The 25,989-nt window shown below is 33.7% G+C and overlaps 4 protein-coding genes across 6 annotated transcripts; 3 read left to right on the forward strand and 1 right to left on the reverse strand.

The window, feature by feature from the left end:
* The first annotated feature begins 353 nt into the window (after positions 1-353).
* Positions 354-6,575, forward strand: LOC21408607 (protein LSD1). 3 transcript variants are annotated; one of them, XM_024167036.1, is made up of 8 exons: positions 507-598; positions 682-760; positions 1,802-1,915; positions 3,291-3,401; positions 4,496-4,605; positions 5,599-5,673; positions 5,894-5,965; positions 6,113-6,575. In XM_024167036.1, exons 3-8 carry the CDS (start codon positions 1,804-1,806, stop codon positions 6,152-6,154), a joined length of 522 nt encoding a protein of 173 aa, XP_024022804.1. In that variant the 5' UTR covers positions 507-598; positions 682-760; positions 1,802-1,803; the 3' UTR covers positions 6,155-6,575. The 3 variants fall into 3 exon arrangements, with proteins under 3 accessions (XP_024022803.1, XP_024022805.1, XP_024022804.1); XM_024167035.1 differs by lacking the exons at positions 507-598; positions 682-760 and adding an exon at positions 354-493; XM_024167037.1 differs by lacking the exon at positions 682-760 and having other exon boundaries at positions 505-598.
* Positions 6,576-9,062: 2,487 nt separating this feature from the next.
* On the forward strand, positions 9,063-13,739 carry LOC21408608 (1-acyl-sn-glycerol-3-phosphate acyltransferase 1, chloroplastic). The gene is made up of 8 exons (XM_024167024.1): positions 9,063-9,188; positions 9,296-9,462; positions 10,046-10,118; positions 10,729-10,923; positions 11,021-11,427; positions 11,557-11,658; positions 12,234-12,537; positions 13,194-13,739. Exons 2-7 carry the CDS (start codon positions 9,298-9,300, stop codon positions 12,447-12,449), a joined length of 1,158 nt encoding a protein of 385 aa, XP_024022792.1. The 5' UTR covers positions 9,063-9,188; positions 9,296-9,297; the 3' UTR covers positions 12,450-12,537; positions 13,194-13,739.
* An 859-nt stretch (positions 13,740-14,598) lies between these two features.
* On the reverse strand, positions 14,599-20,059 carry LOC112092004. The gene is made up of 5 exons (XM_024167056.1): positions 19,852-20,059; positions 17,469-17,670; positions 15,759-15,855; positions 15,140-15,194; positions 14,599-15,052 (listed from the first exon to the last, which is right to left on the reverse strand). The coding sequence occupies exons 2-5, from the start codon at positions 17,619-17,621 to the stop codon at positions 14,872-14,874; spliced, it is 486 nt and encodes a 161-aa protein (XP_024022824.1). The 5' UTR covers positions 17,622-17,670; positions 19,852-20,059; the 3' UTR covers positions 14,599-14,871.
* A 1,083-nt stretch (positions 20,060-21,142) lies between these two features.
* Positions 21,143-22,916, forward strand: LOC112092010 (CASP-like protein 1B2). The gene is made up of 3 exons (XM_024167073.1): positions 21,143-21,439; positions 21,911-22,034; positions 22,497-22,916. Exons 1-3 carry the CDS (start codon positions 21,207-21,209, stop codon positions 22,755-22,757), a joined length of 618 nt encoding a protein of 205 aa, XP_024022841.1. The 5' UTR covers positions 21,143-21,206; the 3' UTR covers positions 22,758-22,916.
* Positions 22,917-25,989: the final 3,073 nt, after the last annotated feature.

The following is a 25,989-nucleotide window of genomic DNA, read 5'->3' on the forward strand; positions in this document are numbered from 1 at the left end:
AGATAGCCTAGGGTTTTTATTATTTTATTTAATAATTAAGGCATATAAAATACCAATTTTATCTCTTTATAACTCTACATGTAACTTGCACATGTCAAAATCTGTTAGTTTTTTAGAGAAGGTTGTCAAATGAAGTTAAATGTAACAATTTTATAATTTGTGAGGGTTGATTGTAAAAATTAAAAATTTAAAGATAATTTACTAAATCACGAAAAATTAAGGAGTAAATGTGTTAAATCATTTTTTTTTTTTTTTTAGTATAATCAAAAGAGACACGACGGGCGAAATAAGCGCATCAGGATATATATAGATGACGACGCAGTAAAGACTAGAAGAAGATATATCCGCAGTTTTAACTTTTACGTAGAAATCATAACAAAGGATTAAACCAGAAAAATATAAAAATAGAAAGAAAAAACCTGATTTCCTTGGTTTTGACCGAACTCCGTGTTCGTTTCGTACGACTTTTTTCACCGCGGAAGGATCTCCTAAGGTACCTTCACTGAAAATTATACGAATTCCCCAATCCTAAAATTGGTCTCAGATTGTAATTTAATTAATATTCGGACCTCCACTGCGATTCTTAGGAAGATTTCAGGTTTTATTCTTGACTGAAATATCGAATTTGTTGATTTCTCTTTTTTGTGCAATTTTTTCCCCTTATTCTTCTTCTTTTGTTAGCGATTTGATTTCGTTGAACAAAACTCGAATTTCTTTGAGGGATTTTGAAGTACGAGTTTTGATCGGAATTCGGAATCAGGTATATCTGAAAGAGCTGTTTAATTTGAATTTTCTGTTCTCTTTATCTTCGTTGGTTTATCATTGTTGTGCAATTTTCGTTCGTTGCTTTGAATGGATTAAAGAGATTTGGAAAATTTCTTCTAGATTTTATTTCTGGATTGACTCGTCTAAAAATCCTTAAAAAATATATCTTATGTTGGTAACTAACATCCGAGCCTTGGTTTAAGTGCATTTTGATTTTTTTTTAAAAAAAAAAAAAACCTAGAGCTCATTAGTGACCTGATTTCAAGCCACCTGTAACCCAAGATCCTCCATGATTGGTTTTCTGTTTGTAATTTTTGTTTGAATTTGTGATTTTGATTTTGTGGTGGGAAAACCAAGTCTTGTCTCTGAGGAGGAGATGTGAGCGTTTCTGTTATTATGGTTCATATCCCTTTGCTTCTATGAGAGGTTTTACAAATTCCAAAATGGGTTGAATTTAAATCTTTTTTAGCTCATTGGTTAATAGTGGTTATGGTGGCGTTTCTCCATTTGGGTTGTTATGTGGTTGTTTTGATTTGCAAAATTGGTTTTGCCTTGTTAAGATGATATTGAGACATAAGGAATTTATGAAATAGAAATTAGTTTGTGGAATTGGTTTTATTGTGTAATCTGTTGATATTTTGATTCATGTTTCTGGAATTTGTTTTGTTTGATTGTTTAAATTTGCTATTCTGATTTTTGGTTGATCTTTCTGAAAATTGCTATTTTGATTAGTTTGTGTATTTAGCTCTTTGTGATTTTTTTTGGGTCGATGATTTTACTTTTTTTTGGAAGATTGGTATTTGTTTGATTAGTTTGATATTTATTGTAAATTGCTCGTGTGATTAGTTGGATATCGTTTGAAGTCTATTCTACATTTTGATGGAGTAACGTCATCATGTTGTCAAGAGTGAAGGGTTTAATTATATTATGTATATGATTGTATGTCAGTATATGTTTTTGGGGCTATAAGTCGCTGACTCGCTGCCATAATCGTTTCTGGTTAAAGCTTCATTCTCTGTCGTTTTTTATTTGGCAGCTATGCAGAGCCAGCTTGTGTGTAGCGGGTGTAGGAGCATTCTTCTTTATCCTAGAGGAGCTACAAATGTTTGTTGCGCATTATGCAACTCAGTGACCTCAGTCCCTCCTCCTGGTATGTTTCTTTTCTGTTCATTTATCTCAATGAAAAATTTGTAAGTACTACTTTCCTTAGGCGAATAGTTGAGTTTTCATGTCGATATGTTTTCAAAGCTTTTGACTTGAAAAGATTGAGCATATTAGTGGAAATTCTGAGCTAACATCTAAGAATCAATGAGCCATGCATCATCAGGGTGTACTTTTGAGTTCTGGAACAGTTATTTAGATTTTCTTCCTCTAGAAAAAGTGCAAAATGAACATTTTTTCAAAAGAAGAAATTGATGGAGTAATAGGATGTAATGATCCACAAGACAAAGAGAGCTAAAAGGATGATGGCTACCAAGAATAATTGGCAGTGCTTTCTCTCACCCCTGACTTCTACCTCCTTCCTGTTGGCTTCTTTAATAAGCTACATGACTGAAGTAGAAGTGTCTTTCAAAATTAGTTTTCTGCCACAAGATGAAGTATGATGTATAACTTAATATGATGGTGCCAAATAGGAAAAGACAGCGAAGCTTTCTAATCACTACAAGTGGAGAAATAAATGTGCCAAAAATCAGAATACAGGGTGCACTTTTGTAATTTATCCTTTATGACAGCTTTTAGTGGAGAATGCACTGGTGCATCGGTGAAACATGAAGAGAAGATGAAGTATTCCATTTATATTATTTTATTAGCTGCTTAATCTAAATACTGGTTACAAAAACAATGTGTTTACTTTCTTATGATAGTTAGTAGTCCAAAGTGGAAATTTTACTGTGGGCATTATCATCAAAACACTTTGGTGATGGCTTCAGTAGTTGTATTGGTTGTAGTCTTGCAGGTCCATTGTTGTTTCAGACTTTAAAGTAAATGTCAACTCTTATGCATAGATATGCTGCAGTTGCACTTGCATTGATGTTGCCACCTTTTAGCATTTTGGTTGTAGCCTGTAGCGGAAAGTCAAGATGAACTGATTTATTTGTGTGTTTATAAGGACGTCATTTTTTACTATTCTTGGTGCATGATAAAGAAATAATCATGCCGTAGAAATTTCTAGCTTTAGTCCCCTGCACTCCTCTCAATATGAAGTATAGCAGTCTGCATTGGTGTTCGGGAGAGTTGGTATTGTGAAGGAAACAAACTGATTTGAGAGTTATTCAATCAAGTTCATTTTCTGAGCATGGAGCTAGATATAATTTATGCGGGTATTGACATGTCAAGAAAAGTGCTCAATTGTGCGGTCTCTTATGGAAGCAAAAACTGAAAATCTTTATTTTCTTCTTCTTCTTCCTTTTTTTTTTTTGGGGACAACATTAATTATTTTATTAGGTTATGGGGTTGAATTAAAGGATTTAACCAAACAATGAACACTTTTTTTATTATTTTATTTTTGTATTGAATACCTGCAGGGATGGAAATGGCACAACTTATATGTGGAGGCTGCAGGACATTGCTAATGTATACACGTGGGGCAACAAGTGTTAGATGCTCTTGCTGTCACACCGTCAATCTTGCACCAGGTGTGATATATGCTATCTGTGCCTATAGTGAAATGTTTAGTCATGAAAGTGACACTGCAAATGATGTTTTGATTGTCTGAATTGTTTGACACTACCTCACTCATAGTTTCACCTGCTGGAAGGTGTAAACATGTTACCTAATTCTTTACAGATAATAGTTGTATTTCGGGACCCACGAACACTACTTGAGGAATTTTGGTTTATCTCTGCTATGACATCATAACAATTTGCCCATTGGACGTGTTATTCTCTTCATAATAAGAAAGAAAAAGGAACGAGCCAGCATCCCTAGGGATTTAATAGCACACACACACATATATGTTTATATTTTGAATGCAGTCTTAACGTTTTTCTTTCCTTCTTGAACATTGCAAATACGCTTTTGGTATTTTTTTTTGAAAAAAAAAAACGAGACTTTATTAATAAATTAACAAATTAACAAAAGAGAACTAGGAGAGAAGAGGAAGAGTTGTCCTCAACCGAACCAAGCTCCCACTATACAAGACCAGCAGCATATAAGTAATCCAAAAACAAAACACCCAGGACAAATCTATAAAATGTGACCCCACTTCCTAAGGAACTCCGAAAAAATTGGCTTCCCGTTTTCTTTATCTCTATATGCCCATAACGTCACCCAATACTTTGTTTTATCCCAAAGAACCTCTTCATCTTCCTTTTGGTTCTCAAAAATTCTATTGTTCCTCTCCAACCACAAACCCCAAAAAAATAGCTAAAACCGCAGCCCTCCACATTATCAACCCGCTTTGACTATATCCAGATGGAGGGGAAAAGATCATCACTTCAGAATATCTTTCTGGAGTCGCCCAAGGGAAACCAAACTCCCTAAAGCATATAAGTGGATGAAGGGTCTCCCTGTCGAAGCCCTCTTGACGCTGCGAATTTCCCCCCTTGGCCTTTTGGTTTATTGCTTCCTTATATATGGCCTTTTGACACTGCATTTGTAAATTGCATAGACAGAGCCTAACTTTTTTCTTTCAAAGGTAATGCGATTTTCTTATGTCTATATGTACACTTGTCTGCTTACTTATCCTTTTTGTTTGTCTCTTGTTTTCTTTTATTCTGCAACTAAAAAGGACCCAATCAAGTAGCTCATGTTAACTGTGGGAACTGCCGGACAACACTTATGTATCCTTATGGGGCTCCTTCAGTCAAATGTGCAATTTGTCAATATGTCACAAATGTTGTAAGTACAATTGTACAAGTGAACTTGATCAATCTTTTATTGAAGAATTTTAAAGTCTAAAATTACTTTCCAGAGAATTTTTGGCAAATATTAACTGCTACTTAGTTTCAGTGATTCTGTTTGTCACACACGACGTTGCTAGTATATATAAAAAAAAACTCACACACACACACTTTTTCCTAGTTATGAAGTTGAAAACCTTTTTTAGGTTGGAGTTAGAGAATCACATATATTTACTTTGGTGACATGCAGAACTTCTTTTAACATCGATACGTCTAAATTCTGAATTCTCCCTTTTTTCCTTGTCTAAGCCTTTAGACCAAAAGCAAATCTAACTTTAAAAGACATCAAATGTCCTGTTTGGTAAACTAGTTCAAGTGGTTTGAACCAAAGAGTTGGTTAAACCAGTGTTCGGTAAAGTGTTTCAAATTTTGTTTCAAACCATTGATTTGATGTTTTGAACCAAAAAAAAAAAAAAAAAACCTTATAAATATGGGTTTACACCCCCTGTTAAACCAAAACTTGAACCATTTTTTTTTAAGCTTTTCATTTCAGACCGAAAAAGGTCAAACCATCATATTTCAAACCTGTTTACCAAACATTCATAAATGGTGCAAATGTCTTACTTTGTTCTTTACTACTTTTTAGCTAAGTTATCATGATCTTGTATTTAGTTATTGAATTTTTGGGTACTTTATTTCTCAAAAGTAATATCTACCATGAGTTAGAGTGTGCAAAATTTTATCAACAACTTGAAATTGTTCTACTTAAATCAATTTTCTCGTAGTTTTCAAAAATAATCCACATGCTTGTTGTTTTTACACAATTTATCTGAATCAGTTCTAATAGAATACACCTTCTCTGATGACTTTCATGAAAACACTTTCTACCCCCAGTCTTGTAAAAATTCCAGTTTCTGGTTCCACTTTGTGATAATATATTCTGGGTCGAGGTTTATTTTCTTCCTCTTTAACATTATCTTCCATTTCACAGATGGGCAACATGAGGGTTCCAATTCCTGTGCACAGACCCAATGGAACCAATTCAACAATGCCCTCCACTTCAGCTGTAAGTTCATAAAATTTTTTCTTAGATTCGCTTGCATCCTTTTTCTCATTATTATAAATTTTGGGGTGGGCGGATTTAACTCTACTCCACAAGATGGAGCAAGATGGTGTCAAGTGTGAACTACTGCCTGGCTATGCTTGCAACCACAATTCCCGTTTGTCTTGTGACAATAATGGTTCTTTTTTTATTATTATTATTATTTCCTTTGCATTCCCTGCAGCCAATGCCTCATTCACAAAGCCAAACTGTTGTCGTTGAGAACCCTATGTCCGTTGACGAAAGTGGCAAATTGGTTAGTTTCATTGTCAACTTCTTTTGAATCTTTTTTATTTTTTTATTAGTTTTTAAAACATTTCTTCCTTTAGTTTTCCAACTTCAGAGTCCTAATATCATATCAGCAAGGAAAATTTCTAATGAATTTTTTTTTTCAATCTCACAGGTGAGCAATGTAGTTGTTGGAGTCACAACAGAAAAGAAATAAATCAATCAGATACCAGGATATGCTTTTGGCATTATTTGGCAGGGAGCAATCCTAATCTTTGTCACACATCACGCTATATACAGACTTGAAAATTGGCTGTGCATATCTTGTTAGAGGTGAACATGATTTTCATTTTTTTCCAAGAACCTTATATGAAATGTGAGGTTTCCTGTGATTAACTGTGATGTTCTTAAAGGTAAGAGGTGAAAAGAATATTCCTTTTTTGTCATTGGTGTGATTGCTATATAACTATTGTTTGCAGCCTGTTGAGTTCTAGCTGTGTGGATACTCTCATACAGTACTTTTGCTGGTCTTGTACTATAAACATAATGTAGGAATAAAATTTATCCATTAGAGATTGATGATTTGTCTTTTTTGGCGAGCCCCGGTATCATATTCTTCCCTCAAAAAAAAAAAAAAATGAAAAAAGAAACTTTAATCATGATTACGGAGTGTTAAATACAGACGCCATATCAGAGTCTCAGACTCGTATTTTAGCACTCATCTTCATTATTTGCTTGCTCACATGATTACTGGATGTGCTTCAGTCAAAAACCATCTTCGAGACTGATGTTGAGCAACACAATAAATTGTATAAATGATGGTTATTACTTGGAATTTTGTCCTTTGGGGTCTGCGCGGCGCAGGGTTGATTTCTGTACAATAAATCTTGAAAGATTGCTTCAGATGTTAAACGAATTAAGTTTCTTGTTCAAATTGTACACTTCCATAGGTCAATCGGATAACTTATGTGGTTCAAATAGCAAGAATTTAGTACTTGCTAAACTTCATCAGGCTAGTATATTGTGTGTGAAAAATCTCGTTAAGAGTACCTTGTTATTAAAAAATTTGACCTTTTTTTTTTTTGTGCTTTGGAATGTGATCCAGGAATCTTGAATGTGTTTCTGGGACATAAAATGACAATTTTTCCTTTCAATCCAAAAAAAAGTTTATTAAAATGCACAAGGAATTTTATTTATTTAGAAATTTTATGCCTTTTCTTATTTAATTCTGTTTTTAGACTGAAAAAGAGAATTGTCATTTTATGTCTCAAAAACGAGTTTGCCATTTTATGTCTCAAAAACGAGTTTAGAGTACGTAAATGATGTTATTTTGAATAACAGGTACTCCAATGCAGTTACTATTATTATTACGAAATCAGGCTGGACCGGGCTGGTTTGGAAGTGAGAAAAAAGTTGGCCTAGCTCGGCCCAGAAGCTTCATGGATCGAGGTCGGGCATGGCCGAATTAATTTTAGGGAGAAAGAAGAAAATAGATCAAGATTTGAGATAAATTAAAATTAATAGGTTAATAGTTTACATAAGTTAATAAATAAGTTAAATTACTGTTTTCGTCTATAATTTGTCTGGTTATGAACCATAACTTAATAAGTTATTGTTTATAATTGTCTATAACTTGTCTGGTTATGAACTATAACTTGACAAGTTTGTTCATAATTTATTTGGTTATGAACCATAACTTAACAAGTTATGACTTATTAATTTTTATAATTAAAAATTGACTTATATACTTTCTTAAATTTTTTATATTGATTTATTTTCTATTATTTCTTTTAATTTTATAAGAAATTTTTAAAAAAGACGATTTAAATTTTTTATATTGATCTATTTTCTATTATTTCTTTTAATTTTATAAGAAATTTTTAAAAAAGACGAATCGAACTAGTTGACATGACATGAATAGATTTCGGGCTCAGATTCTTATGTCAAGGCTTCATGCAGGTCGAACTAGATGAAGCCTATACAAAAAAGATAGGCTTTTGTCGGTCCTTTGGACCTGTCCTAAAATTATAGTTCTAGTTAAGACTAATTTAAATTTAAATTTTTAATTACAAAATATCCATAATTAATTGTGTCATTGAGAGCGAAGAAGATTTATTTTGTTTAATTTTATATGTAAATTAGGCTAAAAAATGGTGCTTGGTTAAAAACATTTGCTATTTATGTGACATGTGTTAAAAATTATTAAATTTTTATACGAATAGGTATTTTTATCACTGTTTTATTATTCGAACGGAATAAATGTTACGTTTTAAAGATCAGAAAAGAAAATGTTATAAGGAGATAATTCAATAAAAACTTTTGTAATTAATCACTCTATTTTTTTTTTTTTTGCCTTGAGAAATCCCTCTAGTTATTATGCTTCGAGTTCTTCTCTTAGATCAACAAAAAAGTTCCTCTTAATAATTTTCCCCAGAGAGATGGTTTTTTTTATAGAAGGTACAAAGATATATATATTTTTTTCCTCTTTAACCAAATTCCTCACTGAATTAAGAATTTTAGAAGCTCATCATTAAAAAGTTCAGGATCATTCCTCAAATTATCCCCGATTTGGAAAAAATATATATATATATATATAATTATGAATCACACTCAAAATATTTTATGATTCGTTTAGTACGATGATTTAAACTAAAGTGATTCTAATTATGATTCTAAAATCATGACTATGATTCATGATTTTAGATTTAAATCATGATTCAGATGTTTAAATCACCTTAAATTAAAATGGGGGTGGTTTTAGAAATGTAAAATATCACATCAGATTATAAATCATAATTTAAAATTATCACTAAATACTGATTTTAAATTATAATTTAAAATTATTATAAACAAACACTGATTCTAAACTAAAATCTAGAATTTATCTACCAAACACACCTTACTCTGTTTTTCGTGTTCAACAGTTTGGTTTGGCAAAAAGAAGGAAATACTATCCATATTCTCTGAGTTGCCGCCATTAATAGCCAATCACTCTGTTCTCTTTTCCCTTTCCTTTTATTAATCTATTCGTTTTATTTAAATTCAAATTAAATTGAAGTTAATAATTTATTCGTTTTATTTAAATTTAAATTAAAGTGAAGGTAAAAAAGAAGTTCCAAATTTCAATCTTCGTTTTCCGAATAATCACGGGTTGCCGTATTCTCTCTCTCTCTCTCTCTCTCTCTCTCACTTTCAGACATCGTCGGCCCTAGTTGACCTTAATTTCGACTTGGTGTTAATCAGCTCTAAACGTGAGATTTAGTAGCTCTTAGTCTTAATCTAAGATTCATTCATTCTTCTTCTTCTATTTTTTTTTTATTTTTTTTTTATTTTTTAGTGCTCGTATTTATGTTTTCAGGGATGGAAAGTGGTTCATCCTTATACTACGGAACTGTGTCTTTGTCATGGTGTCAAGGAATAATTTTGCCTCCCAAAACAGTGCCTTTGCGGATCTCTTTCAATTCAAAATCACAACTTTTGAAGCTTGACCTTTGCCACGGTCTTTGTTCACCCCCTTCTTTTCAGGTATGCTGTGAAAAACTTGAAGGTTCCAATTTATTGTGAATCGTTGCCGCTTTACCCATTGTGCATGCATATGAAAAGGGGAAAGCAATTATTATGCGGATTATTTTGGCCCGGTTCGTTTCGCTAGTTCGAATCATACAGTGTTTTTCCCGTAAAAATTTAAGTTAAACTTTTTTTGTCGATCGAATGAAACAAGAAGTTTTTAGTATGCCAGGCCATGTTGTCTCCTATTCCTCACTGTGTGTATTTGTTTTTCTTTAGGTGTCACAAAAAATATTTCCTGTTATTTATGCACGATCTACATTCTGTCTGATTACTAGGAAAATGTAGGAAAATTTGGTGGGAAGAGTGAAATCTCATGATAGATTGTGATTCTGATTTGAATGTTCAAGTCACGTTAAACCCATTTGGGAAGTAACACATTTGCACACAAACTCACATCCAGATCCTCCATTGTACCCAGTTTGTCTTAGACTCGAGACTCACATTATGTTACTAGCATCCTGGGGTTTAAGTTTTATACTGCTGTTGCTGCTGTAAAATTTTTTATATCAGGGTGTTGACTGTTTCCCACGTAATGCAGTTGTTCGCTTATAAGGGACGCTATATCGGGTGCTTTCAACATAAAAGGGAGAGTCTGGGTTGTTCAAGTTGTTGTAAGTGAAGATATTCTTAACATACTATCTTACAATTCTTTGTTCGTTGCCAAGTGACTAGTAGTAATCTTCCTGATGATTTCATTTTACACTTAATAGTGTTTAAGCTATATATTTTCCATTGAAACTATAAAATACTATTCCTCATTGGCCCGCTTGGTTCACGCATTTAAGTTAGTGATTCTGATTCTGAATTCAAATTATGTGAGAGAACTCATTTGCGGGAACTTTTTTTATTCAAATTTTTTGTTGGAAAAGTACTCTAGCAGAATTAGAATTATGGGTTCAAATGGGCCTTATGTAATTCAATTTCTTGACTATTATCTACTCAGAACTCTAGCATACTACGAAGGTTTGTGCAATTATAGCCGTCCTTTTGTGAAAACAATAGCAGTTTGGGTTTCTCATGCTTGTTTCCTTTGCTACCAACACGTTTGAATTGCTGACCGATTTCACAGTTATGATCATATTCAGGATTGCTTTTCTAGCTACACGTTTATTGATAAAGTCATCTCGAAGTTCAATATCAATTGTAATCCTGGTGCTACGGTTCATGACTGTAACAAGTTTATTACTTATAGACACTATCATTAGTCTTTTTCTGTTACAGCTGCTCGCAATAGCTTTATATGCAGTCCGAGGGCGCATGGCATCATACCGTGGTCCCTTTCTAATAAACAGGAGAAGCTTAATGTGCCACATTACAATGTTAAAATGCAAAACCGAGGGAAGGCATCCAGAGACATAGTTGTGAGATCTGAACTTACTGGAACTGGGATCCCTGACACAACTTTCCCGTTACCAGGTTTCTCTCATTAGCTCTTTTCTGTCATAATTTCCTTGCCATCTGCTACAATTCTTAGTCTCTTCTGTTTCTTCTATTGTTGTTTCTTAAAATGCAGAACAAAACATGGTTTCAAAAGCTAGGGGGATATGCTTTTATGCTGTTACTGCTGTTGTCGCAATTTTTCTATTTGTGCTGATGGTCTTGCAGCATCCTTTTGTGCTCTTGTTGGATCGATACCGAAGAAAAGCTCATTTCTTTATTGCTAAACTTTGGGCAACGTTAACTGTGAGTCCATTTTTAAATATTAAGTTTGAGGGATTGGAGAATCTGCCTCCAGTACAGACTCCAGCCGTATATGTCTCCAACCACCAGAGTTTTCTAGACATATATACTCTTCTGACTCTCGGGAGACCCTTTAAGTTCATCAGCAAAACCAGCGTATTCCTCTTCCCTATTATTGGTTGGGCCATGTTTCTCTTGGGTGTAATTCCTTTAAAGCGCATGGACAGCAGAAGCCAGTTGGTAGTCCTTTTCCTTCTTATCCTTGTTTAGTGTTGGAATATAGCAAGTGTTACTAGTAAATTCTGTCCCTTTCTCTCAACCTGATTTACAAGTTTGATTGATTTGATTTCTATTGGCTTTTGCGTATAGGACTGTCTTAAGCGATGTATGGATCTTATAAAGAAGGGGGCCTCAGTCTTTTTCTTCCCAGAAGGAACACGGAGTAAAGATGGAACACTAGGTGCTTTTAAGGTGAGATCATTTGTGGATCCTTATGAACCAGCAATAGTGTAGGGTCCACTAATCTGGTTGACAACCATGAGAGGAAATTGGAGAGATTTGGTTACTAAATACTTTCTAGAGTCGAGTACAGCCTAGTTTTCATTACAAAATAAGAAAAGATTAAATATTCACAGGAAAAAAAGAAAAGTTTAAATGAATCCTAGTTTTCAATATATAACTGTTATCGAAAGGATTCACGATTTACGTGGTTTGGTAATATTTTGAACTATTTTCCTAAGACAGAAAATAGATACTTGTATGGTTTCCTTTGACCCAACAAAGGGACAGTAGAATCGTACATAGATCTAGGAACAAGTTTTGTAGTGATGCACATTTGGCTATTTGAAATAACTAAAGGGGTAATCTTCTGTACATTTTATAAGTACTTTTGGAGGATATCTGGATAATAGAAGAAGACATACTTTCCGCACCATTTCTCTCTCCCTTGCTTTCTTCTTTAATTTTATCTTTTTTTCTTATGCAATGATATGGAGATGTGTGCCAATTTTGAAATTTTATTGTTTTCTCTTGATGTTGATATGCAGAAAGGTGCCTTTAGCGTTGCGGCAAAGGCTAAAGTGCCAGTAGTGCCTATCACCCTTATAGGAACTGGTAAACTCATGCCTTCAGGAATGGAGGGTATCTTGAATTCTGGAGATGTCAAAGTCATTATTCATAAGCCAATAGAAGGAAGTGATCCGCAAGTGCTGTGCGATGAAAGTAGAAATGTAATTGTAAATGGGCTCACGCGTCATGCCTAAGTATCTGCTCACACTTTTGTTTTTTTGGGCCTGCAAGGCCAAATAATAATTAACCTCTTTGTCTAGAACATAGACTTATACCCTGAAGGTGCGTACTCTTCATAAGGTGCCTTTGCAGTAATTATTTTCTGTGAGTTATGCTTGCTTTCTAAAATGGATCAATTAAATCTTTGTGAACATTGACATGACAAGCAACTAGTCATCTTATTGCCTGTTTTTGGGCATTTAGCTTTTTTGTTTAACTTTTTTTTTTTGGCCAAACATAAGAAACAATTTCTGTAGATATTTAATATCAGAAATCTATCTTCTTTTGTAAAACTTTAAAACAAGATTTAACTATCTGTTGGTAGGAATGGTGTTGATTATGGGAATTAGTTGGATAGTCACATTATGTAAAACTTCTCTCACTTTTGGCAGCGTTCTTTTGTGTGGTTGTCAACCTAAGGGATAGTTTATGCGTGAGGGAGGGCTACTTAAAGAATCGGTGAATTAGTGTAGGGCTCTGCATAGAATCATTGAAATTGTAGGGCTATGCAAAGTGTCTTCGGAAACAAATTCTCACATGTCTCTCTTATGTGAACACATGTTAAGTTTGTTCTAGGATCAAATTGTGCTTTAGTAGCAAGTAACGTTTTCTTGATCTTTTTATTTGGCATGGAATTCGCTTCCTTCATTTATTGTTATCAATGATATTCTTGCTTTTATGAGGTTTGATGACTCTTTTATGATTATTGATTTCTGCAGTTTCAGATTAGGACTTACTCAAGTGTAGCACCTAAAACTTTTGCGGCAGAATGGCGCTCGACTCGTTTCCACCAGCTGAGAAATTCTTAGGTTTAGTGGTAGAGCTGCCATACTCACTAACAAAACTTATCACTGGTGGGCTTTTGCAATATCAGATGGTTACATTACAGATATCAACTTGTCGTGTTTTGTTCTGTAGAGACAGGATCAAACAAGGGGTGGGTCAGTCATTTGCTGGTTGACCAAATTCTGTTCAGTTTTCACAAATGGTCATAAAGTGGCTTCTCAATCTTCTACTTTTGCTTTCAACATTCTGCCCTTTGCTTGCTTAATAAGTGATCTGTTTTACAATTTTGATTTTCTTCATTGTATCATGCTTGGATAACTGGATGTGATGTTTGAGAAATCTTTCTCATCTCGAGTGAAATTACAATTTACAACAGTACCACCACTACTACTAATATCTGAAATTGATTTAACTGGTGATAGCTGTTGGTTCCTAAGGTAAAATAGCATCCTCAATTAAGAATTTAATGTGGAAGGAAAACAAGAAAAGCGGCTATATGCCATTCCCAGTTGTGTGTGTGTATATATTTGTTTATTTATATATGAACTGTTATTCCAATATTTATCCATATCCTTATTAATTTAATAGTTGTAATAAATTAAATAGTTAGAGTAAAAGAAATGAAAATTAATAAAATTAGATTCTTATCGAAGAATGGGAGTCCATTGGAAAAATGGATGGTCACCACATTGAGAAAACAAATGAGGAACTGGCCCAAGCTTTAAAGCTAGAATAAGTCAAGACAAAGGAGGAAATGGAACGCCTATCAAAAGAATTGCTGGAGCTGGACTGGACCAAGTTCGAAACAGCCCCAGTTTTCAATGATTTACCAATAAAAACCGGTTTATAACAACAACTGAGATGCCAGGTGCGGCTCAGAGAAGAGGATCATGACATATGATGCTGTAGCAGCAGCAAAAGATTTTCTTTCTAAAGAGATTCTATTCGTAACTATTATATGTCCAAGGTCCAATATTGAAATAATTTCAGAGGTTTTCCTTGACTTTGTCCGTGTCAACAAACAATTCGAAATGCCTCGACTTTTTTAGAACAGGTCCGAGTCAAATAGCAATGATTCGAAGCACTTCTTTTTACACTATTTCGGAAACCCAAGGGCCCAGATTCCAAATGAATGAAAACGTGACTGAATTGGTCCTAGTTACTCTTCGGAACGGAGTGGAAGAAGGGAAGAGGTTCTCGAACGAGGAAAAAGATCCAATGACTTCAAAAGAATTGAACGAGGAGCCGTATGAGATGAATGTCACGTTATTAAATTTTACTGTAAATATTGCTAGAAACAAAAAACTTATATATATATATATATATATAATGCTTACATTGGTCTACAGATTTTAGGCTGAAGTCTGTCATCTTTGCTAGCAGCCTTTGCATTTCGTATGCTAATATTATTTACAAAGGTAATGCTAATATTTTGTTCATGGAGGTGCTCAAGAGCGCATTAAGTTGTTTGTCTCTCTTTTTTTGACGCTTTATAAAATTGCTTTATGCACAAGGGGTAGCTGCTCCGAGCCTATACGAAATACGTAAACAACATCGATTTGTTTAGAAATGCACAAGCCATTTGAGTCTCTCTTTCATACTGTCAATATATTATTGTTCATAGAAATCTGCTACACCGCGACGTTTGTGGTTATTTTGAACTTCATTCTCCTGATTATGGGTGGAGCCGGCATCCCTCTTCATGAAGTGAAAGCCCATAATGTACCTATACTCTCCGGTCCCGAGGCAGCGAGGGCAGTAACCGAGACCACTTCCGCCGCAAGTCTTACACCTGCAAGAGTGGTTTAAGGAAGTTGATTTAGAGTGCCAAAAACTTGTTGATATAAAACAAGAAAAATGAAAGACTTCTATATTTTACCATTTTGGCCATTCCCCTTTCGGTAGCATTGATAAATGAGTACAGTTTGTCCTTCCTGCAATAAGAACATGTTTGTCAAGAGAAACGAATGAGGTTGACGCGCCAGAAACTACCGTGAAAACTCTCTGAACTTGGACATCTAGTCAACCACTCAACAGAAGAATGAAAATCATGATCGAACCTAAGAACCATCAAATTTCAGACATCAGTTTTGTCACCTTGAGTTTTAACTCGAGTAGAAATAGTAAGCTGCAGAAGTATGAAAAAAAAGCTTATTATTGGGGCATAAAGGCATGATTATTATTGGTTCGAGATAATTATCGGTACTGGTTTGGTTTTTAATGAAAACGATAAATGAGATTAATGGTAACATTTGTGCAGCTTGTATTACGGAGCCTAGCTTTGTTCTATGTCACGGAAATCCAGGGTGAGATTATTATAGACAATTTGAAGAAATTTGATGTTATGCAAGCAAAGCCTCCTAATTAGTTTCAAAATGAATAAAAGGTGAAAGCCAGTGTCCCTCAAAAAATAAATACTTTAAGATACACTTTAGCACGGTTTTAATGTTGAAAATGACGAGCAACACTGAATGAGAGCGAGAGAGACAGAGAGAGACCTCTTCCGCGACAATTGTGGCAATCTATCCTTCCACTTCCCATGCAGACAACACAAGGTGGATCCGGCATTCTGCTTTCTTCTTTATGAACATTCGACTGCCGAGAAAACGAGTCGAAAAGGTTATAATAAAATGGAAAAAAAAAAAAAAAAAAACTTTACTGATAGTAAATTCCACATCCAATGGTATTGACAAACTTCTTGACACCAAAAAGAAAGAAAGAAAGAAAAAAAAAACAGTATATGGTAATTTGAATTGCTTAGCTGGGAGCGAGAGAATGCCTTCGGTTTTCTAAGGTCAAAAGAAGAACGAGAATCTGAGGTTTCAAATTACAAGGACGACAGACAATTGTTCTATTTTGTGCGTATTTACAAGAACAACAATGCTGGGAGAATCATATATGGGATGCAATGCTCATGACAGATTTGAAATATGGTTGAAGCTGCCGCATTCATATACTAACGAGTGCTTATCGGAACGCTGCAAAACATAAAAAAAGAAAAGCTACAGAACAAAGGACACACGGTTATGGTGTCGACTTAAGCCTATTGATGACTCTTCGAATCCATGAAAAAGTGCCCGTGAAAAGAAAAATTGCAGAGCTAAAGAAGTAAAAAGGAGAAGCAAAAGACTACAAAAGATTATTCCCTTGAATCTTCTGAGTCTATGGTTTATTATTTATAGAGAATACAAAGACGGTCTGATTTGTTGCAAGAGAATGAACTGACATAAAAAGTTTGTTATAAAAGGAATAATCAGAAATTCATTTGCTGTGGTTTGTGCAGTGAATTGTTTACAAGTGTTAGGGAAATCAACCCTACGATCCTTTTTTATCTTGATCATCTGATTTGGACAAATCAGTAATCTTCTCAGAAAATAGCCGTTGGGATTTTGGGCTATATTCAACAATGACTAAATCAACCTTGTTGCCGAAGCATGAAGAATACAATGAAGTTATATTGGAAAAGCACTTGAGGGCCCAACATCCAGTTGAGCTATCTATAATGAAACAATGATAGAATCTCTGTGAAGTTATTGCTCGCTTAACGTAAGCTTCTTCATGTCGTTCTAGGACGCGAATCGCATAATCTTTATAAAGTTGCCAAAGACGTATGTGTGAGGAAGTATCCATTCCAGGCTCAATCTTGGGACAGTTCAATTCTTTGGAGGGTTGAGCTCTTCTGCAATGCTTTACTTAGAGCTCCAAGAGAGTAGAAATCTATTGGCTTTTGGATGCTCACACACACACACACACACATATATATATATATATATATGATTCCCTCGTAATTTTAAGTGCATAAAATTCAATGAGACACCTTATGGAAGTTGACAAAATATTGAAGGGAAGAAAAGTGAGCAACTCCCCCCCTTCTTTTTTTTTTTTTTTGGGTGGGGGGGGTAAGGAACTTGCTTTGATTGATAACGACATCAATACAAACGAGAGAGGACAACCAGTCGTCGAGAAAGCTAAAACAAGACAAACAGAAAAGAAACAGAGGAAGAGTAAGACACTAAAACTAAAATGTGAACATCTCGTGTTGGGAGGTTCAAACAAAATAAAGAACAGAAGGATTCACTGTCTTATTGCTTCTACATACTTCAGACTTTTTCTTGGACATCAAAGGACAGCAACTCAGAAAAGAAAAAAGAAGCATTAATCAAATGGTAGAAACAAACCAACTAGAGAAAATAAGAAGGTGAACTTGCCTCGGTGCGGACGACCCAAGAGGGCTTATTGAATGAAAGATGAGGCTTGTTGTTTGTATTTTGAGGACGAGGTAGTTGAGCGCCATTCAAGCTTGTGGATTCACATCGAACTACTGTAGGTAAGCTCAGCATTCTTGCTGCCATTACCACCATATGCTCCAATAGGGGGCACTGAAGGTATAAAACCTCCAAGTTGTCTCCGCTATAGACCGCGAAAGGGGTTAAGGAAAAAGGAGATGTTAAAGTGAAAAGAAATAATTTGGAGAACTTATTTCCACAACTAAATTTAGAACATCTGTTGATGCAATAATGGTAGTGATGTTAATAATGCTTGTGATGCGGATGACAAATCCAGTTTTCAAACTTATTTTAGGCTCAACTATATAATATAAATTAAGATTGTTTGTTTTCTAGTTTCCTTATTTTGATTTAGTTTCCCATGTTAATTATGTTATTAGCCTATAACTTGGCCACATAGTTACAAACTATTCAGACTTGTTTTTATGATTGAATAGCATTTCAATGATAATTATCTCTCTTAATTTCCCCTTCCTCATCTCTCTCTCAATTTCTTCCCAAACTCTCTCAATTTCTTTTCTACTATTCAGTTCTTTCTTTTCTCTACAAATCCTACGTCAATTTGCGTCTGTTATCAGCTTTTCATATGCATTTATTGTCATATATGGCAACACTCTAACTCTATATTTCTTCAGGGGAGGATAATCATTCTTTTTCTCATTAAAATAAGGTTTGTGTTGTTTCAAACGGCTACCATTGGTTATGTGTCAATAGCAGTTATAAGTTAAGAATGTAACCTCAAATTTAATCCTACAATCTCAATTGCTTGAGATAATCCATTGAGTTTTTGTTCGTTGTCTTTCTATGTATTTTTGCTTATTTTAAATTGATTTATTTATATCAAGTGATGAGTTAAAAAACACCTTTTGACCAGCAGTAAATGAAAAATGAAGTGTTTAAACAGAAAGGAACAACACAGACCAAGCTGAAGTTACAATATACAGACCAATGACATGTATAAGATGTAAAATAAGAAGAGTAAATTTTTCTCTGCATTCTTGTTATAAATTATAGTATGGAATAAGTAGATGAACAATGTACAATAGTTTTGGTTGAGTGAAAAAAATATGTATTCATGTAATTTCATCTTTTTCTAGGTACTTTCAACCCGTAACTACAATCTAAAGTAGCTTATATTTTACGTTGTGGATTGGGATCTAACTAATTTTTGAAGTTAAACAAAGTCATTACAGAACGAAATCTTGAACAAAAAACAGTTACATATAGTAAATTTATTTTTTTGAATGTTCGCTACCATGGTTTGAAGTTAGTTAAATTTTGAAAACTAATTGGAATTTTATGTTTCTTTTCTAAGTATCGAACTAAGTAAATAAATCAAAATGCAAACATGAGCCACCAAAGACATGAGGGGCTTCAGAAGGACATAATTGGACTTGAATACCACTTACCAAGCAAAAAGGCTCTCACACCTAAACAAAAAATAAACATACAAAAAACTGAAGAAGAAAACAAATATTTTTTTCTTCTTATTACAAAGAACTGAAGAAGAAAACAAATATTTTTCTCTTCTTATCCTGTTTCAAACTTCTAACTAGTCTTTTTTGCTAAATGAAAAAAAGGGATTCATTGGTGTCATCCCGTCTCCCATTCCTTTCATTTATAGCAAAAATCTAAGGACCCATCTGTGAAATAGAAATAACCTAACCCAATTCTACTCTACGGATGAACTCAGTTTTACTCCCACTAGAACTCGAGCTCAACGCTGCACAATCCATTGACCAGGGACCTCAAAGTAGGAATATTAAGGCCTTGTTTTCTATGCGGGTTTAGACCACCCTAATTTTGGTTCAAACAGTATTTTCTCTAAAAAAAAAAAAGTGAATTTAAAGAGTTTTACTACAGAATTTTCTCTCAGGAAATTTGAATTCTGGTTCAAACCAACCCACCTTCCAAACGGGTCCTAAGTATCGAACCTCCGCCACACTCTTGCACCAACTGTATTACTAATTGATATCCAAATGTTAATCATAAGGTCAGGTCCGAGGCTTTTAATCAAACAGTTTACGTGCACGAAAAAACTAAAGCCCAAGTCATAAGTCACCCAAGTAGCTAAGCAAAAACCAGATATGGGATCTCTAAGTTGACTTGATTAGCACCAAATAGTCAACCCCAATAGTACTTAAGCTCGCCAACTTTTTTTTTTTTTTTTTTTCGCTCATGAAGTGCAGAGATAGAGATACAAAATTTGGACTTGACATTAAAATAACAAAGAAAAGAAGAGGAAAATGAAATCAATATGTATACTTGAAACAAAAGTGCATATTTAGGATAAATGGAACATTACCAACAACAAATCAAATCGCTAGCGGAGGCTGGCTCTTTCAGTTGGCTTTGCGAGTCAAGTTGGGTTTTAGTTTTTTTTTTTTTTTTTCCCCTTTATTCTGAGAGAAAAAAGAAAAAAGAAAAAAAACCCAAAATCACTTTGGTGGCTCTAAAAACCAAAGGTGGAGCCGTGGAGTAGGCCTCGTTTCGCACCTAACTGTGCGAGTCTGAGTTGGAGCTCGCGTTACGAGTCTCGTTCATTTTATCGATTTAAATTTTATTATAGTTAAAATTTTTTATATAAAATTATATCTATTTTTTTATTATAATTAAAAATTATCATATAAAATCACATCTCAATTCGAATTAAAAACTCGAATCGATAAATTGAACGAGATTTAAATACACACATTCTTACCTTTTGGTTACGATTTGAAGAAATGTCCACTTTAAGGAATAATCTTAACAAAATGTATAAAATCAGCCTAAAAGGTATTTTTTTTTGGAATTATTTCGAGCGTGATGACCAATTTACCATCATGGTGTCGATAATGTAATACATCTAGAATGAGTTCTTTGGAAATACCAGTTGCGGGGTCAGAAAATTTTTACATTAGAGGCATAATAGAACCAAAATCTTAAATTGAAAATTACAATACAACTATACTTTCTTATCTGTGTCTCTCTCATTACCTCCATTTTATCTACTTTATTATCTTCTCTATTTTTCTTTTGAATGAACTGAGCTTGTAATAGAATTTAATTCACTTTTTAAAATTAAAGTCCATAAAATATAAGTTTATATACTGCTGTAATTGATTTTTGGTTTATTTGAGGTTTTAAGATTTGAAAATGAGCATAACTGAAATCTTTTTTGAAAATTCTATCTCAATATTGCACTTTTGAAGAGGAAAAAAAAAATTTCTGCTATAAAAGGAAAATAATAATACGAGATCCAATTTGGTATACGAATTTAATTTCGTTGTTAATAGATATCACTCTATATTATGCTCTTAATTGTAGATTTGACTATAAGGATGTTTCGTGAGCTTCAATAATGCAAGTTGGATTTTACCAAAAATCCAGTACTTAATTAAAGTATTCCTAATTAGCTACACCAACACGCCAAATTTTCTGTGGATAGTTAGACCATCCAAAGAAAACACCATACATATAAACTTCACTTAGCTTGTTGGACTTACCAAATGATATTGATCTTAATTCATTCGCACGTAATTTTGTCCTTCCTCCAACACCATAAATAATTGGCCCTCTTTCCAAAATGTGTAGAACACACTAGTTCAGTTCTCTCTCTCTCTCTCTCTCTCTCTCTCTCTCTAATTTTCTGATCTTTAAACACAGAAAATTACATCAAAAATGGCTATAGAGAATAGAGAAAAATCGGAGATTGGGTCGGGTTATTTCGCGGCGAAGCCGCCGAAAGATTGGACCCTTTTCATGCTTAGAATCTCATCGTTTTTGGCCACGGTCTCTGCAACCATTGTAATGGCATCCAACAAAGAAACCAAAACTCTGGTGGTTGCCACCGTTGGGAGCAACCCCATTACAGCCACTCTTACTGCCAAGTTTCAACAAAATCCAGCATTCGTGTAAGCTCAATTTGATTCTAGTTGATGAATCCTCATTTTTCTTTCTTATTTACTTAATATATATATATATATATATATGTCCATAATTATAGAAGTCTACAAGCACATATGATCAATGTAAAAATATTATATATGTATAACCAATTAGTATCATGCACCAATTGATGTACTAATTTTATAGACGTCAGAAAACTCAGACAGCTTAAAAAATTTCAAAAGTTTAGATATTTATACATGCATATATATATATATACACACACACACACACAATAAAGAACGATCAGTCTCATTTTTTTTTTCCCCCCCCCTACAATTCACCAACTTAATTTTTCTTTTTTATTATGTTTTTTGCTCTGCCGGTGGTGCTGCACGTCTGTGTTTTTATTACAGCTTGGTGTTCAAAGTTCAGCACTAGCCAACTTTAACATTAGTTTTCTTAAGTATGTGATTTTAATGGACCATGATAAACAGGTTCTTTGTGATAGCCAATGGACTAGCGAGCCTGCATAACTTGTTAATGATAGCGGCTGAATTTTTCAGACACAAGCTCAACGATAAAGGACTCTTCCTCGTCGTGATTCCCATTTTAGACATGGTATTGTATTGCATTATTTCTTCGTTTTCCTTAAAACGAGTTTGAAACTATGAGGATACAACAAAACCTTATGATCGTTAGGATGAGCTCTTCTTTAGCCAGTAAACGAAAGCGCGTACCGTTAATACACAATGATATCCAACTTGAAAGTAATAAGTAAAAAGGAGAAACAAATAAGAATATAAATAGGTATATATCATCACTTCATGCTATCACATTTGTTTACGATTTGACTTCTATAATAATATTCTTGCAATCGATCGATCTCCTATTATAATTATACAAGAGGATTTGTTCACACAAAAAACAGGAAATTAATATCAATTACTAATTACAATAAAATAAATATTTCAACAGTCCAAACTAATTAAATGGTCTTGGTACTTTTTTTTTTCTTTTTTTTTTTCCATGATTGGTTTTGGTATTGTATTCGCTTCATGATGATTATCTATGCATGGACAGTTGAACGTGGCTTTAGCATCCGCCGGAGATGGCGCGGCGGCATTCATGGCCGAGCTAGGGAAGAATGGCAATTCACATGCAAGGTGGAACAAAATCTGCGACAAATTCGGTACATATTGTGAACATGGTGGAGGTGCCCTCATTGCATCCTTCATTGGCCTTGGTCTCTTGCTCGTCGTTACAGTATTATCCATAATCAAACTGGTCACCAAACCAAAGCCGGCCAATAATACCAATAATCATGATTTTACACGTCCCTAATTTTATGTGCACTGTAAAATATATCGTACCATTAGTTGTGCGATCCTTCTTATTTTGCCATGTAATTAAGTAGCTCTCAGTGTGCATTTGTACCGCGTTTTTATCGACATCTTGTGTGTACTGTTTTTCTAGCGAGTGCTTCAATTGTCATGCTATTTTCAAATAATATATTGCTACTCGTTGAAACTCTTTTGTCATGTGAAATATATTTTATCAGTAGGACGCTGTTTTATCATTAATCCTCAGATTAGATAAGATATAATTTTAACCGTCAAATCATATCATAGTTGGAAAATCATAACTTGATCTAATAATTAAAATCCTGTTTTACCCCGCAAAAGAAAGTTATTTATTTATTTATTTATTGTTGTTGTTACTGTAATTTTTCTAGAGGACTTTTCCCTTTCTATATATCTGTACTTTGCAAACTTGTTCGGATGAGATAAATTTATTGCAAGTGGAACAATCGGCACATAATATTTCAAGCGATTGTTGTCATGTTTCCGAACAACATGATCATTGTTTTTTGAGAATATATAGGACTGCCAAAAACCGAGTTTCTCTCTAGTATTTGAGAATAGTTCTCCCACGGCTGCCCTAGAAACACTCTCAAGTTGGCCTTCTCGGTGTGTGTTGACTCTGGTGAGGGCTTCACATTGCAGTTTCGGAAGGAGAAGCCGTCGACGTCGCTAGTGCTTGCTCGGTTTTGTGCAGTGATGGTGATATAGGTGGACCAGTGAGCAGTGGTGGAGCCAACCTTTCACTTCAGTGGGAACGTACACTAAATTTTTTTTAACAAATTATCTTAGTAGGGACATATAAAAAAATATATTTATTTTAATAAGAGTATATATTATTTTAGTGGGGGTTTAAATGTAAAATTTTAAAATTTTTAAAAATAATATTCTTTTCAAAAAAATTTGAATGGGAGCGCTCATTGAGCTGTATTTAAATTCGCTACTGTCAGTGAGCAAAAATATGACAGTCTTGAAAGACGGCGCTTGCATGGCCAAAGATGAAGTCAGACAGTGCCATAGATTTCGCAGTCTCTGTAGAATTGGCGGAATTTTAAAAGGCTGATTGATCGGATCCATTGTATAGTGCCGCTGCTTTCCCTTCATTTGGTCCCGCTGAGTTCTCGATGGTTAATGACTTTGCCACGAGTCGAGCCCTCTGCCCTTAACACCTTATTCCATTATGAAATTGAAAAAAAAAAAAGAAAAAAAAAACTATGATATCACGTCTGCTTTAATTAATCAACTGCTTCACATTTAACCGTACTCATTAGTAAAAAGATTATAAACAATTGAACACGAAAGGTAGTGCATTATGGAGTACATGATAGAAACAATTGAAGACTTTGTCAAATAAAGCTAAAATAAGGAAATATAATTAAGACAAAGAAGTTGTTATTATTTATTAATATTACAGAGACAGACGACCAAAAAAAAAAAAAAAAAAAAAGAAGAAGAGCAAATGAGAAGAAAGAAAAAGACGAAACCAAGTAAATAATTTCTTACTCACTGAGCCTGTGTCTATTGTTTTGAATCCTGTGGCGTTGCTTCGGTCAAAAGTTATGGTGGTGGTTGCTGCATCGTCTCCAATTAAACTGATCGTGTCGTTTTCAATTTCAACACGCTCTTTGTAAATGCCTGATTTGATTCTTACCTTGTATCGAGTGTTCCTTTTTTTATTATTATTTATTTATTGGTAAATGCCACTATTGCATTGAAATTCGGAGCAAGTGTAGATAAATCCATAATCACTAAAAACTAACTATTATTATTTACTGACACTAACGTAATTTCGAATGTGTGTATGAAAGATTTGAATATGAGAGACTTGAGTTCGCTAATGCACGTATTATAGAACAAGACTTTCGACGTAGACGATTATAGATATTGGATTAATGTCAGTACGTGGATATTAATTGTTAACTTTTAATAATTATAAAAAAAGAATTGGATATCCTAATATAAATAAACTTGTATATATCTAAAGGGCCAACCATTACATTCCTGTGCGTGGATTAATTGATAACTTTTAATAATTATCAAAAAGAGTTTGACTAAACCAATGCTAACTTACAAATGTTCTTTGAGGATGATCATAATATATAGTATGATAGACAAGAAGAAACTTAGGCTGTGTTTGGAGTTGTTTTTGTTTTTATTTTTTATGTTTTTTGAGAAAAAAAATGAAGACGGGAGAGAAATGATGTTTGACACAATTAAAGAGAAAAAACGAAAATGAAAACGATTTTTTAGTTTAGTGTAAAATGTGAGAGAAATAAAAAATGATTTTTAGTTATTTTTAATTTTTTGTTTCTGTTTTCTCCTCTCTCGAGTATATAGAGAGAGACATTAATGAATTTTTTTATATTGAAAACAATCTCTTAATAAACTATCAACCGCATTTTTAAAAATGATTTCTGTATTAGATTGAAAACGTTTTCATTTTCATTTTCATTTAAAAAAACAATTATTTTGAAACGAGTTCTAAACGTACTCTTACCGTCTTCTCTTCACTTGTGATGAAGAAGAGGAAAAGTTACATTGACAAGAATTTTAACTTTTCATAACAACAAACAATAGTTAGAGACTTATGTTGATAATATATTATAAAATAAATGCAAAAACAAAATTATAGTATGAAACTAAAGGGTAAAAAAAGGAAAGAAAAAAAGAAAAAAGAATACGAGAATATGAGAGCCGAGACAACTTTTTAATTCTTTAATTCAGTGGTAAGAGATAAAAATACAAGCTAATACAACTTGCATTTACAGGTCAAGAACCTTGAGAAAACACAAATTACATGAGTTACCTGCAACATTTAGAATAGAATAATTGAGAGATAAATATACACTATTAAGAGGGGAATTATCATTTCAGAAAAAAGAAAAAAGTCAGTGGGAAATTATGAGGAGATAATGGACAACAGACAATGAACAATTCCACCTAGGACGGGGAAATTCCGTAGTTGTCTTGGGAATTAGAAAAAAAGAAACGAACAAAAACTATTTAAAGAAACCAATTAATTACAAGAGCTAGTGGTGCTGTGCATGTGCAAGGAATTCGACGTCTTGTACAAATGCTATTTTTGCATGATATTTTCGTTCATTTTACCGATTTAAATTTAAAATTTAAATTTTGTTACAATAAAAAATTTTCAAAAAAGTCACATTTAACTTTTTTATTATAATAAAAAGCCTTCACATAAAGTCGAATCAACG

This window comes from Morus notabilis, unplaced genomic scaffold, assembly GCF_000414095.1.
Source record: "Morus notabilis unplaced genomic scaffold, ASM41409v2 Scaffold276, whole genome shotgun sequence".
In the NCBI taxonomy this organism is placed as follows: domain Eukaryota; kingdom Viridiplantae; phylum Streptophyta; class Magnoliopsida; order Rosales; family Moraceae; genus Morus; species Morus notabilis.

Excerpts from the sequence above, each read along its gene's own strand:
- LOC21408607 (XM_024167035.1), top strand. The coding sequence starts at position 1,804 with ATGCAGAGCCAGCTTGTGTGTAGCGGGTGTAGGAGCATTCTTCTTTAT. Across the intron at positions 1,916-3,290 it reads GACCTCAGTCCCTCCTCCTG|GGATGGAAATGGCACAACTT; the intron begins GTATGTTTCTTT and ends GAATACCTGCAG. Across the intron at positions 5,674-5,893 it reads CAATGCCCTCCACTTCAGCT|CCAATGCCTCATTCACAAAG; the intron begins GTAAGTTCATAA and ends CATTCCCTGCAG.
- LOC112092010 (XM_024167073.1), top strand. The coding sequence starts at position 21,207 with ATGGCTATAGAGAATAGAGAAAAATCGGAGATTGGGTCGGGTTATTTC. Across the intron at positions 21,440-21,910 it reads CAACAAAATCCAGCATTCGT|GTTCTTTGTGATAGCCAATG; the intron begins GTAAGCTCAATT and ends CATGATAAACAG. Across the intron at positions 22,035-22,496 it reads TGATTCCCATTTTAGACATG|TTGAACGTGGCTTTAGCATC; the intron begins GTATTGTATTGC and ends ATGCATGGACAG.
- LOC112092004 (XM_024167056.1), bottom strand. The coding sequence starts at position 17,621 with ATGGTGGTAATGGCAGCAAGAATGCTGAGCTTACCTACAGTAGTTCGA. Across the intron at positions 15,856-17,468 it reads CTTGGGTCGTCCGCACCGAG|TCGAATGTTCATAAAGAAGA; the intron begins GCAAGTTCACCT and ends TTTTCTCGGCAG. Across the intron at positions 15,053-15,139 it reads AAAGGGGAATGGCCAAAATG|GTGTAAGACTTGCGGCGGAA; the intron begins GTAAAATATAGA and ends CCACTCTTGCAG.
- LOC21408608 (XM_024167024.1), top strand. The coding sequence starts at position 9,298 with ATGGAAAGTGGTTCATCCTTATACTACGGAACTGTGTCTTTGTCATGG. Across the intron at positions 9,463-10,045 it reads GTTCACCCCCTTCTTTTCAG|TTGTTCGCTTATAAGGGACG; the intron begins GTATGCTGTGAA and ends CACGTAATGCAG. Across the intron at positions 11,659-12,233 it reads GAACACTAGGTGCTTTTAAG|AAAGGTGCCTTTAGCGTTGC; the intron begins GTGAGATCATTT and ends GTTGATATGCAG.